At 35.2% G+C, this 20,532-nt stretch overlaps 1 protein-coding gene across 3 annotated transcripts in view; it reads left to right on the plus strand.

Annotated features, from left to right (window-relative positions):
• CD47 (CD47 molecule) overlaps window positions 1-19,917 on the plus strand; it is a 43,710-nt gene extending 23,793 nt beyond the window's left edge. Inside the window, exons 4-11 of one of the 3 annotated variants that reach the window (XM_077883888.1) lie at window positions 6,768-6,875; window positions 8,040-8,132; window positions 9,154-9,246; window positions 10,070-10,162; window positions 15,598-15,629; window positions 17,165-17,189; window positions 17,775-17,807; window positions 19,671-19,917. In XM_077883888.1, the coding sequence (XP_077740014.1) occupies window positions 6,768-6,875; window positions 8,040-8,132; window positions 9,154-9,246; window positions 10,070-10,162; window positions 15,598-15,629; window positions 17,165-17,189; window positions 17,775-17,807; window positions 19,671-19,675 (482 nt within the window). In that variant the 3' untranslated portion in view covers window positions 19,676-19,917. The remainder of the gene's footprint in view (window positions 1-6,767; window positions 6,876-8,039; window positions 8,133-9,153; window positions 9,247-10,069; window positions 10,163-15,597; window positions 15,630-17,164; window positions 17,190-17,774; window positions 17,808-19,670) is intronic. The other 2 variants (XM_077883889.1, XM_077883890.1) reach the window with 2 other exon arrangements.
• Window positions 19,918-20,532: the final 615 nt, after the last annotated feature.

Below are 20,532 nucleotides of genomic sequence, written 5' to 3' on the forward strand. Positions count from 1 at the left end.
CATTGATCCTACTGAGGAAGAAGCCTGAGAAGACTTTTAAATTCCTGAAGCCAAGCCAGGACTTGGTGAGCCCTAGACTATGTTTTGAAGACAAAGGTTTCTTACAGGGAAATGTTCCTAAATACCTTTGCCTTTATCTGTAACTTACAAACTTTTAAGCAGAATCTTAATGCTTAGCAAACCACTCAGAGATAACTAGAATCAAACACTGAGTCTTAACTAAAGTCACAAATCTCTAGTAGTATTACATTTCAGGGGCACTTTGTTTTTGTTCTGAAAGCTATACCAACTCCCCGTTCCCCATGTCACTGGCAGTTAAGTTCCTAGCTGATTTCCAGGGCTCTTCTTCTTTGGTCTTTGGCAGTACACCAGGTCATTTCTATCATTAAGATGCTTGATAAGTGATTTCAAGTGTTGCCCACCAAGATCTCTGGTTCCATTAGGGTGAAGATTCAGTTCCATCCCAGGGACTTACAACATTCTGAAATTCTCTGAGTTAGGCATATCAATTTTACCATTCCTTCCTTTGAACTTGTCTTTACGCAAAACTATGAGACCATAAACATGATCATGTAAGCTGAAGCTCTGCAAGAGCAATCTAAAATAAATGCAAAACATGACTGTTGCTCCATGCCCTTTAAAATTTTTGTTAAGACAAAAACTCCTTACTGTTAGTAATAACACTACTAGGAAATGGAAAAAAAGTAAAGATATTTAATACATTGCAAATTGAAACATTAAAAACACTGAGAATTAAAATGTTTCATCAAGAGTAGTTTGAACAGTGCTTGCCTTCCTCGTTATATAACTTTGAATACAGAGCAAGCATCTTTTTTTATGCCTCAGTGAATTGTCATACTCCTTTTTAAGTTTGGATCAGATTCCAGCATTTTATCCTTTGCATTTATAGTGTTATACAATATCTCCCAAGAATTTCTTGTATGTAAAGTTTTTTTGCCAGAGTCACCACTTCTGGGACATCTGCATTCCTTTTGTCACAACCTACTCACTGTCCTCGTTTATGTCAACAAGTTCGCTTTTACGAGTTTCTCTGACTATTTAGAGTCTCTTGAATGGCAGTAATGTTGACATTCCCACATTCAGCTATTTTGTGATATCATTTACGTTTTATTTGAATCCTTCTTCCAACATTATTCCTTTCTATTTCTTTATTCTTTCTTCCTTGCTGCCCAATTTCCTCCTTTGATAATCCATTATAAAATACCACATTGATTTGTTACTGGGAGACAAGGAAGTTATACAACACATGCTTTGCTGTCTGTGCATGAACTGAGTAACACATATTCAGTGAGTAGTCACCAACAGTCTTTGAAAGAAGTGACATGATTGGTCATTGATCAAGATATGCATCTGATATTAACAGGGTGATTTATGGACTGAAGAGATGGCAGTGAAGTTTGCACCTCATGCAAGTACTCAGTTAATATATTGTGATGGCTGAAATTTGTACTGTGATTTGGGGGCATTTGTGTTATTTAAACCATGGTAACTGAAATTCATGATTATCGGAAGTAGGCCAAGTGAGGACTGCTGTTAATTTATTTCAGATTCATGCATTCTAGGCATCCTTGTGTCCTTTTCTAACTTTTCTAATCCTTGCTCAAGATTATTCCACAAAGATTTTGGTTACTGCTCAGAAGTATTTGGTTATATGTTCCTGTAGAAATCATTATTGGGAAGTTCAAGGAAAAAAAATCCTCAGAACAGCTTTGAGATCCTACTAAGTCCTTGAATCCAATTTTTAGGACTAGCTTATTAACACTGAAAGTAATTAGGTCATGAGCATGCATAATAAGAATGTAATGGAACAGAGAATTTCTTTGTAGATTCGAAAAATCGTTTTTGAAGAAGTGAGGACATCTACTAACTTGCACTAGAAAACTTCTGTCCAGGAAGGTAAAAAATATCATCACAATAAATAGTATTACAAAGAATCATTCTGTGACCTGGTTGATGGATTCTATTAATAGGACTTTGTTATTAAGTTTACTCAATTCTGTTCAATAATCTTGAACTTCCAGTAGTCCTCTCCACATAATTATCACAGTTCTGTTATTAAATGTTTCTATGCCCTGGTTTTGTTGTAGGTGGAACTGAACAAAACTACAGCTCAGCAGTGTAAATCTTGTAGAAATGTAGTTGTTATTCCTTTGACCCTTTCCAAATTCAAACGTCCCAACTTACTACATACGTTCTAAAGTTATGGCACCATCCACAGGACCAGGGAACATTTGGAACCAAGGAAAGGCAGTTAGCATGTTGGACATCTTCTTTAATCTTTTTTAGTATATGTGCTGCCGAAGCGAGCACTTCTTTAATCTTTTGTATTCAAAGTACTTACTGCACAATGGCTTGACATTTTTTATTTCTGGTTCCTATAGATCAGGAATGTGTCGGTATTCATGTTTACAAAATTGTTTCATTAAAGCCAGTTGGATAGTATATGGAGTTTATTGTAAGATTCATTTACTTGCCTTTTGACAGTAATCAGTTTTTAATTGGCATTAATATTTCTTTTTCTCCAGCACCAGATTCATAGCCTTCATTATTTTTTAAATGAGTATGTTAAACATTTATAAAATAGTAATTTAAGTTTAAATTTAAATTAAAAATTTTGAAATTGTAATTTCATTTAAAAGCAATCAGATGTGCTTTATCCTGATTCAAAGATAATATCGATTTGCAACTTAACAGATACCAAAAATATCCTACAATTACTCTCCTGGAGATGGCAGAAAATAGCACTGTAATAATGAAATCAAACATGTCTCCCTTTATGATTTATTCTTAATCTGGTATGCATTACCCTTTACTGGTTAGCCTTTTTATCTGACTCACTAATCACTCAGTAAGGGACCATTTATTTATTTATTTTTATAATAAATTTATTTTTTATTGGTGTTCACTTTGCCAACAAAAAGAATAACACCCAGTGCTCATCCCCTCAAGTGCCCCCCTCAGTGCCTGTCACCCATTCACCCCCACCCCTCGCCCTCCTCCCCTTCCACCACCCCTAGTTCGTTTCCCAGAGTTAGGAGTCTCTATGTTCTGTTTCCCTTTCTGATATTTCCCACACATTTCTTCTCAGTAAGGGACCATTTAAATGTCCTGTCTGTAAGCAGATATTGAATTACTAGATTTTTAGGTTTTGTTGATTGGATAGATTGAGGTCTGCATAGACCTATATGGGCATATTGAATCCCATCTTTGGAGTATCATGAAAACTAAGATGGTAGATTTTATTTGATCTCTAGGTTGATATGGTAATTGCACTAGATTTTATCAACCACAACCTACATTTTGTGTTATATGTCCTTTATAGCAGTCACAAGGAGACAGGAAAACTTAAATGGAGTATCTATTCATAACATTAGCTGTTGCGTCAGTTGGCTAGAGGGACATGTCATTTTTTATTAACATTAATTTGGGGCTTTTTTTAGTCTAGAGTAGACCCATACCTTTTATTTCTTGAATTGGGAAAGAAGATCAGGGAGTAACATTCTATCCTCACTCCTGCTGCTTCCTCCCAACACATGCACACGCACACACACACGCACACACACTGAAATGTAAGGTATAAGGGCCTTAAGGCAGGAGTATTTAGTTTTTTTGTTCAGTGCCAGCATTTAGAATAGTGATTATCACATAGGTAATATGCACATAGGTGCACAATCAGTTATCATTGCATAATCTTCTACTTTTACCTTCCTTCAGTTGGCATGATTTGGGCTAAGAAAAGGGCTTGCTACATTGTAGGTACATGGTAAATATTCCTAAAACAAATGAATTAATCAATCTAGCTCATTTCTGAGAAGTAGTTTGCTATATAGTTACAGAAGATGTAAAAGAGGAAAATTTTAGAATTCCTAATTTGTTGTCAGAAATGTGATAGTTTACCCATATATTTGGTATTCCTTTGTGGTGGGACTAGGGTTATAAGTTTGTGTTAAAAATATACACACTGACAACACCAAATGCCGATGAGGATGCAGGACAGCAGGAACTGTCATGCATTGCTAATGGGAATTCAAAATGGTACAGCTACTCTGGAGACAGCTTGGCAGCTTCTTACAAAACTAAACATATTCTTACCATATGACCTGGCACTTGCGCTCCTTGGTATTTATCCAAATGAAATTTAAAACTTATATCCACATAGAAACCTACACACAGATACTTATAGCCGCTTTATTCCTCTACAGTAGGTGAATGGATAAACAAACTGTGGCACATCGATACAATGGAATATTATTGAGCAGTGAAAAGAAATGAGCTGTTAAGCCATGAAAAGACATGGAGGAGCCTTAAATACATATTACTCAGTCAGAGAAATCAATCTGAAAGGCTACATACTGTATGACTCTATGTGGCACTTTGGAAAAAGCACATCAGTGGGGACCATAAAAAGATCAGTGGTTGACAGGGGTGCAAAGCACAGAGGATTTTTAGGGCAGTGAAAATACTCTGTATGGTATCATAATGATGGATGGCTGTTATTACACATTTGTCCAAATCTAAGAGTGTACAGCACCAAGAGTGAACCCTAAGACAAACCAGGGACTTTGGATGATTATGACGTGCAGTACAGGTCATCCTTGGTAGAAGATGACCGTTCTGGTGAGTGACGGTGGAATTTTATATGAGATTCACACTCTGATTTTTGTTAAGAGTAATATGTCTGCCTTTTTGCATGAACTTCTACTGTACTCTATGGTGAATTCTTGCTGCTTGATCTTAGCAGCTCTTTTATACGTTGAACTAAACCTGGAAGAGTTTCTTATGAATGTTTGATTGACTGTGAAGTACATTTGAAACACAGCTCCTATTTTATGACCTCTTTGCAGAACTCTCAAGTTCTATTTAGTTAGCAGTATGCATAGGATTAAATGGAAAACCTGACACATGTCTAGAGAAAGCTTCTTTTTTTTCTTAACTGTATTTGTGCCTTTTGTGACTACATGTGGAATTGCATCCTAGACCATGTTTGAGCCTAGAAAATAAGGAAGATGTGAAAATCTGCCTTATAATAAGTCAGGAGCATAACTGAGTCTAGTCCTATAAGTTTCAAGGCTGGATGGATCAAATGAAAGCTTGGGGAACTTGCCAGATTGATTCTCACTCTTTTCTGGTGAATGTGAATTCGATTACTCAGCTTCAGGACCGATTATTGCTTAACCCTCCATCTGCCCCTAAAGAGAATAAATTTGAGGTTACAATCTAAAGTATGAATGCAACCTAAAACAGATAGAGATTTAAAAAATCTTCAGGTGCCTGCATTGTACTTTAACATCTTAACCATAGGTTATAATGGATCCTAGGTTTTAATACCTTATACATAGATTTTATTATGGTCATTTAAAGGTTTACTTATTCTTTTTAGTATATTTGACCTATTTGTCATTTTAATGGAGCCAATTAAATGCTAAATATAACATTTTTAAAAATCTTCCCCTCAGGACACTCCTTGGTTAATGACATGAAAAATATCATCTGTCTGAAACACAGCAGAATTTCAGTAATACGTTTGCTACTCAGTCTGCTTTTAGGTTACTCTTGTCAAATTTCCTGGTGAAAAATTAATTTTAATATTAGCCAAAACAAAACCCAAAAGGTAAATATATAGGAAAAGAAATACAGTTAACCCTTGAACAACATGGTTTGAACTCTGGGTCTGCTTATACATGGATCTTTTTTATGGATCAATACTATAAATGTATTTTCCCTTCCTTATGATTTTCTTAATAACATTTTCTTTTCTCTAGCTTACTTTATTATAAGAATACAGTATGTAATACATGTAACATACAAAATATGTGTTAATCGACTTTATGTTACTGGTAAAGCAAAATTCTGGTCAACATTGGCTAGTACTGAAATTTTTGAGGAGTCAAAAGTTATACTCAGATTTTTAGCTGTTCAGGGTAGAGGAGATCAGTGCCCCTAGCCCATGTTATTTAAGGAGCAACTATAATATTTTTAAGCTTATTCTATTCTTTCAGGGAAGGTACCAGATACTTGTCAGTAGAGCTAGCATCAAAAACAGTAACATGTATGATGAATGCTATTGTTTATAGTTTAATTTCATGAAATTATTTTAATTGAACAAGTTGAGCACTTTTACTGCCAGGATATCAAGAAGGTATGATTTGTCCAGTGTTTATTCTAATTCAAAATAAAATTGCCTAGAATTCCATATGCTTCCCTAATTTTCTATAAGATGAAATAAAGTTCTCTTTTTCTCAATATTACTAAGTAGCCAGTTATTTTTCATCAGTGTTATATATGTCACTTGTAAACCTGAGGCAGTTTTGCCCCTCAGGGAACATTTGGCAATGTCTGGAGACATTTTTGATTGACACCACTGAGGAGCTGTTAATGGCATATAGTTAGTAGAAGCCAGGGATACTACTAAACATTGTATAATGCACAGAACAATCCCACCCCTCAAGCAGTTATCTGGCCCAAAATGTTATTAATAAGGCCTTAATTGAGAAAGCCTGATATTTCTTAAAGTATAAGGGAACAAAGCATTACCTTTAAATTCAGTATCCATATTTATACTGACAGGATAATATTTAGAGTTTGACTTATTATGAGAAAGATTTGAGGTGGTTTGACATACAAAGGAGTTGTTCCTCAAAGATTATTAAATTATAGTAAGTTATCAGTTTGTGCACTTTATAAGTTACAGAAATGGCTTTACTTTCTGCGATTGGGTTCATTTAATTCTTTGTTTTCTTTTTAAGCAATTAAATATAAATCCAGTATTATGAAGGAGAAAACCATTTTTTTATTTGTTGGTGGACTAGTGCTCACTATAGTTGTCATTGTCGGAGCCATTCTTTTCGTCCCAGGTAAGATACAGAGATATATGAGGAAGACAGGATTGATGTAGATGAGGGCTTGGTGGGGGTGGGGGCATGTGTTAGTTTCCTAGGGCTGCTGTAACACATTACCACTAAGTGGGTGTCTTAAAACAGTAGAAATTTTCTCACAGATCTGGAGGCCATAAATCTGAAGTAAGGATGTCATCAGTGCTGTAATCCCTCCTGAGGCTCTAGGAGGAAATCCATTTTTAGACTCTTCTAGCTTCTGGCGTTTGCTGGCAGTCTGCAACTCCTTGGCTTGTGGCACCATAATTCCAGTTTCTTTCTCCATGGTGTCTTTGTCAAATCTCCCTCTGCCTTTGTCTTACAAAGACAGTTGTCATTGCATTTAGGGCCCACCTGGATAATCCAGGATTAAACTCCTCCTTTCAGGATCCTTACTTAACTCAATCATCCTTTGCTATATAATGTAATACTCTTCTGCCATATAAGTTAATATTCACAGATTCCAGGGATTTGAAGGTGGACATATCTTTAGGGCCATCATTCAACCTACTACAGAGGCAGATTTCATTTGCCAAGACATGGAAGTGGGAATGAATGTGGGAAGTTTGTCTGAAACTGCTTGCATTTGGAGGATGGGGATGGGAGTGGAGAGAAAGTCTGTGTGGCACATGGAAAGACAGCAGAAATAGCCTGGGACCTACAGTATAGACTGGAGAGAGCCATTGTTATTTTGGGGCTGAATAGAGGATAGTGTAATAGAGTAACGTTTAGGAACATAAATTTGGCAACTCCTTTTGCCTCTTGAGTTAGGACACAGGGAAGAAGAAGATGAATTCTAAAGATAACTTGAGAGAATAACATTTTTGACTATGTATGGGACATATTGAACATAGCAAGTGAAGGGAATGCTAAGAAGTGACTCCAGAGTTTCTCACTGAAATTCTATAAGGTAGTTGAGGAGATAAAGCCAATTCAAGGATTTGACATGTTGAGACTTAGATGTTGGCATTTAGATGCCTGAAGTGTCTTAATCCAAACATAGTCATTTTTTATATGAAGCTTTGGGGGAAATATATTTTTAAGAGGAGTATTGAGACTAATACATTCAGTAAGTTTAAGTACGTTAACTTCCTATAGAGTAGGAAGTATGTAGGCTAATATTTTAAATATGTTTTTTATTAACAGGTGAATATTCAACAAAGAATTCTTGTGGACTTGGTTTAATTGTAATTCCTACAGTAATATTAACATTACTTCAGTACTGTGTGTTTATGATAGGTGAGTATTTGTTATAGCATGAGTTTTTGCCCACCTTTTTCTTTTTAAGAACAACCAAAAAAACAATAGTTCTTATATGATTTTTTTTTGGCAACTCAATAAAAGTTGGCTTATTAAAAGATTTTCCAAGCTATTCTTAGTGACATTTTCCCCATGTGGATTAATTTTAAGTTGAGCTTCAGTTTTCAAGGCATTCTGTTATTTTGTAGAAAGCAATTTTCATATATATTTGATGCTAGACAGTGGATTTTTCAAATTGTGTTATATAATTTCTTAATGATTATCTTCATATTTATATTTCAGTTTTTCAAGTTATAAGTAGATATTAAACATAGGCAAAAGAAAAGTAATTATACAAAATAAGGTTTTCAATTTAAAATAGTGGAAATGTATATCATTTTTAATTACTGGCAGATCTTAGCATTTTAGTTTTAAAAGATGATACAGATACCCAGCCTGTAGTTGATATAATCATTACTGCTTTTTTTGGAGTCAATCACTAATGTATTTTTGTCATTATCACAGTCTATGTTTTTTTTCTATTTGTGGATTTAACTCTTGGTCTTAGAGCTTATCCCTGGCTTGATGTACACTGGAAAGTTATTAACTTGTTATGAAATCACGCTCTAGACATACAAGACAAAGATTGTGATGTTTACATGTTTGTATCACTGTTCTCTCCAACAGAACAATTTTATGTGCATGTGGCAGAGTCATGCATAATAGCCATTCATACTGTAAAATGCACAAGTGTGGTAAAAGCAGCACTGTTCTAAGATTTTGGGTGAAAAGCACCAGTCCAGCTGAGCTCACTGTGAATATAAAAGACTGCTGGGTGTATGAATCTGAAACTAACTACTTGTGTGAAAAGGTGAAATTTAGATCATTGGGAAGGAATCTACCATCTGACAAGGAAATCCAGAGTCGGTCTTTAGTCACTGGATGTAATTTTTGGTTGCACAGAATACAAGTGGGTGTGATTGCTTCTTAAATGCTCTCAACTCACTCTTTCTTCCTCCAGGTGTTTGGATGTCTCCTTTCACCATTGCCATATTAATCCTTCAGGTACTGGGCTATGTGCTCTCTGTGGTTGGACTAAGCCTCTGTGTCTCAGGTAAGAGTCACATTCTTCTCTAGTCCCAATTTATCTTATTAGGAATTTCTCTAGGACAGAGTTCTCCTCCTCCTCCTCCTTCTTCCTTTTTATCCATTCACCTACTGAAGGACAGCCTAGCCTGGCTGCTTTCAGTTTTCGATGATTAAGAATAAAGCTACTATAAACATCCATGTGCATGTTTTTTGTGCGGACATAAGTTTTCAACTTCATTTAAGTAAATACCAAGTAGTGTGATTGCTGGATTGTTAAGAATATATTTAGTTTTGCAACAAATTGCCAAACTGTCTTCCAAAGTGGCTGTGCCATTTTGCATTCCCACCATCAGTGAATGAGAGTTCCTGTTGCTCTGCATCTTGCCAGCATTTGGTGTTGTGAGCTTTGTGAGCTTTTCTTTTTTTAACTCTCATTTTTTTCTCTCTGAGAATAGTGCTTTCCATATTTCCATGAGAATATTGGCTGTATATGGCTGTATGTGGACTGATTATCCTAGCAGCCAAACTGCTTTGCCTAAATTCATGGGAGAATTTTTTGAATAACCAGGCTCCAATTGGTTGGAACTATAGGCTTTACATGCTATTTTGCATTAGTCTTGATGTGATAGGTACATGTTATGCAAATGAAAACTTTTTTTTCTAATAATTTGGAGTAATTTCACTGATTGAGTTAATAATGAATATATGTAGATAACTTTTATTTCTTAATAATTAGAAAAAAATTATTCTCCTTAAAACTTGATATTATTACTGTTATCATTGATTCTTTTGAAAAGTTCACTTATTTCCTACAGATTTCTAATATAAAATTTCACTTGTTTTTACAGAGTGCACCCCAGTGCATGGCCCTCTTCTGATTTCAGGTTTGGGTATTATAGCTCTAGCAGAATTACTTGGATTAGTTTATATGAAACTTGTTGGTAAGTCAATCTTATTTTTGTTAGCCTGTGCCAAGAATTTCAAATACATTATTTGGAAAATTCTATTGATGGGCTCTTAAAACTTATGACTAAAGAAGTTTATCAGTATTTCCAGAAATGAGAAAATACTGTGAATGCAGCAGCTGTATTTTTTAAATAATAAAATATAATAAAGTTGGAGTGATTTGGTGGTGATGTAAGGGGGTAAGAGTAATACGAATTAATGAAAAGTTTAGATTATAAACTAGTTTAAAAGAAAATGGCTTTGTTTTAGAAGGTATGGACTTTTTTATACTAACTAAAAGGAGAGAATGTTGAGGATTCATTTTAATAGAAAAACATGTTTAATTGTTCCATTTGTTCTATGAGAGAGTTCTTTCACAGAGACCTATTTGTTACTTGCTGTTCTTGCAGACTGTTTACAGACCTTGACTCCCCTAAGTAGACAGGTTGAAATTCAAAATCTGTGACTTTTGTTAAAGAACAATGTCCTCTGATTTTCACTTGACTTTCAAATATTTTTAGTTATAACTAATATAATAAAAACACGAAGTTTTAAAATATAGGCTCTTCCTATCTTTTAAAAAATATATTTATTGATTTGTTTTTAAAATCCAGTATAGTTAACATACAGTGTTATGTTAGTTTCACGTGTACAATATAGTGATTCAGCAATTCTGTACATTGCTCAGTGCTCATTATGATGCGTGTACTCTTTCATTTAATCCCTATCACCTGTATTACGCAGCTCCTTTGGCAACCACCAGTTTGTTCGCTACATTTAAGAATCTTGTTTTTTGTCTCTTTTTTTCCTTTTTGGTTTTGTTTCTTAAATTCTGCATATGAGTGAAATCATATGGTATCTGTCTTTCTCAGACTGACTTCACTTAGCATTATACACTCTAGAGCCATCCATATTGTTTTTACTACTTTTAAAATCAATTGTTAGTAACTGAAATTAGCTAATTGTTTCTGAACTTCATATTTAATCTGCCAATTTTCAAATAACATATTTCTATGTAAGTTCTAATTTTTTGTATATAGCGGTAGGTGCTTTTACCTCATATGTTGTCTTACTTAAGCTAAAAATGTTCCCTATAATCGGTTTACATTAGTATCTTTTAGAAAAATTTGTTTTTTATTTAAGAGGTAAAGCAAGCTCTTAAACAGTTGGCAAAGTAATCAAAAGTTGCCAAATAATGGAGTAAAAAAAAATCCCAAGTTTCTGCTTTAGGTGGACTTTACTGTGTTTCCAGAAATTAATATAAGCCTTGAGTTGTTACAGTCAGTTTTCCATATGACTTACATAATACTCTCAAAGAAATTTTACCTTTGTTTCTGAACCGCAGCTTTGGCTGACTGATTGATGAGTCTAATTTCGTTGCATACTCTTTGTCTCTATTTAGTTAATTTTTATTAGAGAAACCATTAAAATACTTAACTAAATCTCCCTATCTTTGGTTCACGTGTTCATAAGTCAGAGTCGTTTCCTCAGTGAAATTTTCTTAGTTCGTGACTCATATAAGTCCATAAAACACAATGAAGACTTCTCAGCAGAATGGTGTTCATTTGGTAGCTGTCAGAAGCCTCACATTATGAATGCCGATACATACTCTATTTTTGTTGAGTATTCTGTCACCATTTGTGTATTTGTGTAGTTGAAGATGACACTGCTGGTTATGTTGCTCCCTAAATGCATGAGAACAGCATGTGACCTGCAACATGATGTAGTATGAGATATCGTTGACTAATGGTCAGCTCTTGTTCTTCATATTCCTCATTATCTGCATCATCCTCCCTTTTTATTCCCATGTTCCCCCATGCCTTCCATGACTGAAGAATGATATTCAGTAGAGTCACCAGTGGGTCTGGAGTGCTGACACAGGTGGAAATAGGCGTCATCTAAGTACCACCTCCTTGGCCTTACTCTCTCTTCTCCATAGTTTACATCCCAGAGCAGCCTGTGAAACTACTTCAATTATACACATACTGTTCTCACCTTAAAAATCAAAGTGAAAGTGAAATCCTGAAAAGTTCTCAATATTATTTTTTATTTATCATGGTTTAACATGTAAATATATCATGTAAGTAAATAATTTAGTCCAGTTTTATTGACATTTTGAGAATATTCTAAATTAACTTTCGAAATCAACTTGTCTAATGCCAGAATTCAGAGACACACCTTCGGTCAGTTGAAGGGCAAGAAGAGAAAAGGTACAGGAAAGTTGCTCTTTAGATAATGTGGTAGAATGGGAAAATTGTTGTGTTTTCCTTAGATAATCTGAATGTGTAAATACAAGTATATGTAACATTAAGGTTGCAAACTGTAGCATTTTTATCAGGAGGTAAAAATTGTAAATGTTTCCAAAATATATTTTACTCATCTCTGTTTTGGAAAAGCTTAATGAATGTGTCTTGACTTAAATGCAATAAAATCCTCGGGGCGTTCTGTGAGGGGTTTTTTGTCATTGTTGTTAAAATTCAAGCTATCTCTGTAAGAGTAAGTTAATGGCCCTATGAGAATTTTAACTTTTGTTGTTTTTATTATTTCCAAGTTTAAATTTGTAGCCTTAATCGTTACTTTAGAAATAAGATTTTAAATTTCATTTTCTGTGGCCTTTTTAAACCATGTTGGATTTCATTTTGTTACTGGAAGCATTTAAGTTTTGCAAAATAAAATGGGGGCTAGAAACAGTAACAATGTGAGATCATACAGAAAATTAAATAGGACTAACTAACTCACTAGTGTTAGGCTTGTTGTTTGTATGGGGCATTTATATCCATTATTTATAAAAGTCAATACTTGTTCATTTTTTTAAGCCATTATCACTTCAACATAAGTGCATATAAAATATTTTGTTACAGATCAACTTACCAGTAATCAGAAACCATATTTATCACAACATCCTAGTTATTTTAGAATGACATGGAATGTATATATAAAATTCAGTGATATTTTGTAGCCCATTGTTAGGGAGAAGTGAGTCTGATACCGGTAGGAAAAATATTCCTGAAAATTCAGAACCTAGAAATACATTGATGCAATGTGGTCAGATGTTTCAGGGAGTAAAAATCAAAATGAAACTTTATAGGGAGCTCATATGGAATCCTTAAGGCTTGTGGTTTAAAAATAAATAAATATATATTATATAAATATTCTTTATATAATAATAAGTATATAGGTATAATTTTATATAATATATATTTTATATAAAATATATATTTCATGCAATATATGTTCTATAAAATATATTGTATAAAATGTGTATTATATATAAACATACATTTGTATAATATATAAAATATTTTATGCATATAAATATATATTTATGTTATATAAGATATATAAAATATATTTAGATTGTCAAATATATATTATAAAACCATATTTAACATATATATTTGTAATATGTTTTATATATATTTTAAACTATATATGTGTAGTTGTCGGTGCCTTAGGCCCATGGTAGCAGCAGATAAACCAGTTATTTTATCACATAGATCATATGCCCATATGGAAGAAGATTAACTCAAGTGATATTAACTTGTGCACTTTTGGGTTTTATACTATTATAGGGAGCACAGCTGATTGATATCCCTCTAAATCGTTGTTCTTTCTGGAGCTCTTTTTCAGAATGGTCTAGCCAAACTGTGGTGTTCCTTGGACCTAAGAATTGGAACTCAGAAACTATTCTTTTTACATGTTATTAAGACAGAAATGTAGTTCCTTGGCTTCTTTGGGAGGCTGCTAAATGTAACCCACCCATATTCCCAAACCATTTCACTCCATACTACTTATGTTTTTAAGACCTTATTTATTTTTTAAGTCATCTCTACACCCAACATGGGGCTCAAACTCACAGTCCTGAGATCAAGAATCACATGCTAGCTACACTGACTGAGCCAGCCAGGCGCCCCATTCCATGCTACTTTAAAAAGTGCTTTCCTTATTTGGCTGCCAGGACTATACCACTCCCCAAGTGCTTCTAGGAAGGGAGATTTCCTTTAAAGCCACACATGACACTAACAGAGGTGGGACTCTCCTGAGAGCTGGGACACAGCCAGGCCTCATGGGGGCTGGAACAGTAAGCAGTTTGGGAATCAGAAGGATCCAATGCCTAAGAACTGAGCCATCTTCTTGCCTCTAATAGGAGTTTTACTCAGTGCCCATCTGCTGGTTATTGAATTCCTCTCTGGTTCTTCCCCTACAAGCTTATCCTCCTCTTTATGCCTTCATCTTGTATTTTATTCTTGTCTTCTCACTGATAGTTTGTCTTACCTTTGTCTTTAAGCCTTGAGCTTTTCTCCCAGTTTGCTGTCTCCTGGTCACCTTTCTATCACCAACTTTCTGGTCTTCTTTTGGTTTCTCCCCTTCAGGCTCCAGAAGGGGAGAGAAACTTTGCAGGCTAGTCAGTCACTATGGTCTCTGTTTGAGAGAGCCTGTCAGTTTCTGACTAGTTTGTACATTGGCTGCCCTTGTGTAGGATCTCATTCCCATTGCCCATCAGCTTTGGAAACTTGATAGGGGTGGGTGGGGAGGAGTAGCAGTAAGTAAAGAACACAGAACACTAGAGCAGTTCTAGGGGCTTGCCTGAGTCTACTCTCAAGCAAACCGAGGCTTCCTTCCAACCCACAGGACAGCATAATTGACTCTCCTGTAGCATCACCCTCCTATCAACCGGCTCACACAATGTTGCTGGTTGATGCTTTTGTGTATGTAGGACTCATTCTGTATTTAAGACTGGCTTGAGCTGCTCTGGGACCTCCCTTGGTTTTTGTAAGGAAGTTCTCTCTTTTTTCTATGCAACTACAGTACTATTTTTTCCCTTTGCCACTTTCTTCATGCCCTACATTCCTTAATCTCCATTAACCAGTCCATTCAGAAGCAGTGCCAAGGGTAACTTGGAAAGCTGAGAAGGAATACATAGAGAAGAGGGTGATTGTGGCTAAAACTAGCTGCTTAGAATAATTCATTAAACTCAGAAGGATCTGAATATTTTCTTTAGTGTGTTAGCTATTTGAAGCTTTGAAAACTGGAAAGATGGAAGCAAAAGAAAAGACTGGGCTGCAAGGAACCAGAACAGTCAGCTAAGGACAGACAACGGAGTAGGGTGGAGATTGGTCATTGCCACATTCTGTTTACATTCTGATTGGGCTGAATAGGGAGGGGTGTAGAGTCCACAGTGAGGGGTGAATACATAACATATTTCACTAAGAAATGTAACAGATGGCTGATTTGGTGGAAATATAGCATATACAAATGAGAGAATGTAGCTGTTTATTATTTTATGTAGGTGGATTATTTGATCATTTTTTTCTATCAGTGCATATAATTATTTGAAATTAATCATTATGTAGTCATTGAAATGAAACATTGTATTGCCTTGATTTGTTTAATTTATTCAGTTCATTTTCTCAATTTTTAATTATATCAGCTTCCAATCAGAAGACTATACAACCTCCTAGGGTAAGTTAAACTTTCTTAAAATGAATTGGGAATGATCACTTGATGGTTTTGAGTAAGGAATGGTAATTGAGATATTGAAGCCTTTTGCTCTCTGTTTAGTGGCATAACACAGATTGAGAGAATACGGAAGTCATTTCATGACTTTGCATGAATAGTTCCAACTCTATTTTAAAACGTATGTTTGGTCATTTTAGTTGCAATAGGATAGAATCTGTGATTCCTTAAGATTGTGCTGATACCTCAAGTGACTTCTTACTTTCTCAGAACTGGAAAGTTCATGTGTAAGAATAATGGTTATTATCTCTGCTGAAGGAAGCGGATTGCAATATACTGCCTCACCTGTTGGCTCCATTTGATGTGCATATACAAAATGGTATTTCAGTCTTTAAAATGAGGGAGAGAGATTTATATGAAATTGATTTCATTGAAAATAATTTATAAAATGAATGTAGATCTCACTGAAACATATCTGTTCTGAATTATAATTTATTTCCCTTCTTCCCTCATTTTATAAGTATTTTTCTTCCTCCAAACAGTACTATAGTTTTCACTCTGCCTTGGATTCCTTAATAAGCTATCTAAGAAAATTCCAAGAAAAGGAGCAAATTTAGGAGATACACTGAAATGGATGAATGAGCACATGAAAAAAAAAACCTGTGTAGAGACTCGTCATGTGACAGGCGTAAGAACTATTTTCTGGAAAGAAGATCTGGAGAGGTTGGGCAGACCCGGTGACTCAGCGGTTTAGTGCCGCCTTCAGTCCAGGGCCTGATCCTGGAGACCCCGGATTGAGTCCCACGTCAGGCTCCTCGCATGGAGCCTGCTTCTCCCTCTGCCTGTGTCTCTGCCTCTCTCTCTCCATGTCTCTCATGAATAAATAAATAAAATCTTAAAAAAAAAAAAAAGAAAAAGAAGATCTGGAGAGGTCACCTTTCTAGAAAGGAATAATGGTAGCTCTATCTGAATGCCAAAATGGAGACTCCTGTCTGTGGCAGGAAGTGGAGATTACATATACTCCTGAGTCCTGACGAGCCTCAGCAGACATGCCTTTTTTCCTAAAAAGATTGGTGCTATAGCTACAGTGGTCACCAACAGCCAGCAGTATTAAAAGTGCCTCTGTTGGAAATAATCCAACCATTGAACCCTTAAATCTTAACACATTTTCTTTCCTTGTTACTGAATTCACTTTGCATGATTTGAAAATGATTCTGTTTTGGTCACATCTCTTGCTTAACTCTTTTATTTGTTATTGTGTTGCTATTTATGTTTGCACTTTTTTGAGAAGTTAGAATTTCTTGAACTAAAAGAGGCAGAATGGATGGGAATTTCTGCATAGAAAAAATATTAAGACTAATACAGCTATTATTAAACTATTAGGTAAACTTGGCAAGTTTTGTTTTTCTAATCTTTGTTGCCTTGCTTTTAGACTGTAAGATTCACTCTTTATAGTTTAAATGTTAGCGTATATAAATTTTAGTATAAGAGCACATGAACTAAGTTCCATTTTATGTAAATGTATTTTAAATATTTTCCAGAAAGCTGTAGAGGAGCCCCTTAATGGTATGTGGTTACTACAAACTTATATATTCTTCTTGATCCATTACCAGATCATAATTTGAACAGGCTCCCAAAGCAGTTAGAATGTTGTCCCTTGCCTTGACCCCTCTTTTCTTGATTGTTCAGAGTATTGCTATTGTAATGTTCTTACCTCTGAGAAAAATGCACTGTTCAGTATCCCTCCAGTAGTTGTTTGCACCGGCTAAGCAGTATTTGAGCAAGGGGACCATTGCCTTGTACTAGCCAAGATGAAGCATAACACCCCCAGGAGAGAAGAATCTCAATTAATTTCAGTTTCTCATTTATAAGTTTCAGATTCAGGCTGTTACCACAGAGTGAGACCCAAGCATCTCACTTTCTTTCTCCCTAAATCTAGATCTATGTTCCCAACTGAATTTGTTTCCTTTGTGGAGTCTGTGGGTATGATCCACAGGAAGGCTTCTGTAATAAAGTAATAGACTTAAAATTAATTTGGCTTTATAGCTGTGGAATAGTTAGCATGATATTACTGCATATTTATTTATTTAGAAATGATTTCTAATTGTGGAACCTTACTAACTGCCTGCTTGGCTTGTTACTAATTCTTAGCATTTAAAGAATCAAAAGGAATGATGAATGATGGTAAGTATAAAATGCACCTACATTATAGATTGGTTAAAATATGAACGTTGAAAAGAAATCAAATGGCTTCTTGAAAGTATGCTCTTTTTTATATGTAAAAGGGACACTGTAAAATTCTAAAGGTCTGCATGTCTTGATTTATAAAACTTAAATCTACTCTTAAGAGTTTCAAAACAAGTGCTCTAAAAGCTGTAGGGTGTCACTAATCAGACCCTCCAGTCACATTGCTCATAGCAAAGAGAAATTAGTGCTTTTTAAAAAACATTTTTCAGCAGCAGCATCTGGTGACTGTAACTTTTAAATGCTTTTTATAAGACACATAGATAATCTGGCACCAACCTTGATCATCGTGACAGAGTTTCTCTGGTGCTTGTGTTGGGAATTTGTTGCATTTAATTCATAGGGACTTACTATCTGCTTTTCTAAAGCAGGATTCAGTTCTTTTGGGGGGCAGTTTTAAAAGAGAGAAATGTTCTGTCACTCGAGCTTTTGCTTCTTGTTTTGGAACTCTGGGCTAATTTCTAATTTTTACTGAATATTTCAAAGACATGTTTGTTAATTTTTAAAAGCCTGAGACACTGAGTACTATAAGTATTCATTTTGATTTTACTTTAAGATGCTGCGATACTTCAGTTCTGTTAACATTTTAATAACTATGTTTTTATCTTATCAAAAATTTCTTCATACCTGTGATATTTGCAGTTATTCTTTGATCATGTAGTTTGCTGTTTTACTGTTGTAACATCTGTGACCCACCTCCTCACCTCAATGGCAGAGTGCAAGAGGCTATATTCCCCTGAGTGCAATTAGTTTTTGCATAAGATTAAAAAATAACCAATCATATGTTGATGGACAAAGTTTAAAACAATGCTTAGGCCAAATTTCACGAGGAATCACAGAACAATTCCACTTTTGTAAGTTTGTGTCGTAGCCACAGCGTTTATCACAAAAATGTATGCTTTGTTTGCTGACCACACCACAACCCTCCTAAAAGAAGAAATAAAATAAAAAAAAAACTGTGGTTGGTAGGAATAAATTAAGTGACATTTAAAAAAAGAACTGGTACCTGGAATTGTCGCAGGGTTTGTCCATGTTTACATTCTCATGTTTTATTTTTTAATTTCTTTGCCCTTTTCTTACTGTGGTGTCACTCTTCTGTAGTAGTTTGAAGAAATGAAACTCCTTTTCTCTGTTTTCAGAAAACTGGTGTAAGAACCTTGAATGCCTCTTCTTTTTGGAACCACTGTATCAGTAGATATAGTAGTTTTTGTGTGTTTGTAGCACACAAAATCTATGACGACCTTTAAAATTCCCTTAATTTTGCTAATATTTAGCTGTTTAGAATTTGTTGGTTTAAAAAGAAAACAAAAACCTGTGTCTCTGGTGGGCTTGATGCTCACGGTGTATCTGCCTCGTCAGTAAGTTTCAGACTACCACTCTAGTGATCACAGTGCCATTTTCTCTTCCACTCACACCAAGTCAACGTGTTTATTTCACTTATATCAAATGAATGATACGGGTCTGAAATGAATGTGATAGAATATTATTCTGCGATCAGTATCATTTGCTTTGAAAAATCAATTTCTCTTGGCTTCTCAGCTAACCCAGCAAACTGAGATTATCAGACTCTGTTGACTTTTATTTTCACTTGGCATTAGCCTTTTACTTACTACAACTAAAAGGGCTAATGAGTTGCCAGTTTTATGTCTGTGACCTTTGCAAATCGAAGATTAAATACTTTTTCTTTATTTTTAGATACCTTATATGTGACAATTCCAGTTTTTTAAAAAAAAATACATCAACTTGTTAATGCATAGAAAATAGACGTAAATTACAATTATATGTTCGTTTTCAATTTTCCAGAGTAACTGAAGTGAAGTGATGGACTCTGATTTGGAAAGTAGTAAGACGTGAAAGGAATACAATTGTGTTTGAGCACCATGGCCTTGATTCACTGTTCAGGAGAAGAAAACAAGAAAAATAACTGGTTCTCTTCTGTGGGAGAAAGTAAATCATTGACCCTGAAATGATTATTGTTACAGTTAAGTTTTTATTCAAAGCATTTGTAACTTAGTTAATAAAAGAATTATTATCTGTGTTGTGTGCCCAATTGAGATCCAGTTTTTTGTTGTTATTTTTAGTCAATTAGGGGCAAGAGTAGAGTGGCCAACTTCCAAGAATGATGCCTTTCAGATCCTAGGGCCTCTTGACTTTAGGTCACCAGTTTAAATTGGTTCCAGGTGAGACTTACCTGGTGCTACGCCCTCGTGGTTTCCCAGAGAGGTCTGGGAACAACAGTGGCTTCCATTGAACCTTAGCAAAGTTAGGTTCGCAGCCACTTTGGCAGTTACAGCTGCTGGTGTTAGCTGAATACAGTTTCTACCAGTTCTGGGTCAAGGAAATAGCAAATTTAAGTACAGACAGGAATTTACTTGGGAACATCTTGAATGCCGCCTACATGTGATGCGATACGGTAGGAGATCATGGTCTTCATTCTTGGGGGTTGCCATTCACACATTCTTCCTTCGACATACAGTGTAATGAATCCTTTTCAGATTTAGGGTAATTTTACTGATGGATGTGTTTTTCTTTTATTCACACAACCCTTTAAGCCCTGTCTTGTCCTCCTGTTATTTGCTTCTGCTGTACAAGATGTAGCACCTTTTCTCCTCTTTGAACATGGTCCAGTGACACGGTACATCATTGCAGAAAGGAGCCAGACTTA

This window comes from Canis aureus, chromosome 35, assembly GCF_053574225.1.
Source record: "Canis aureus isolate CA01 chromosome 35, VMU_Caureus_v.1.0, whole genome shotgun sequence".
Classification (NCBI taxonomy): Eukaryota; Metazoa; Chordata; class Mammalia; order Carnivora; family Canidae; genus Canis; species Canis aureus.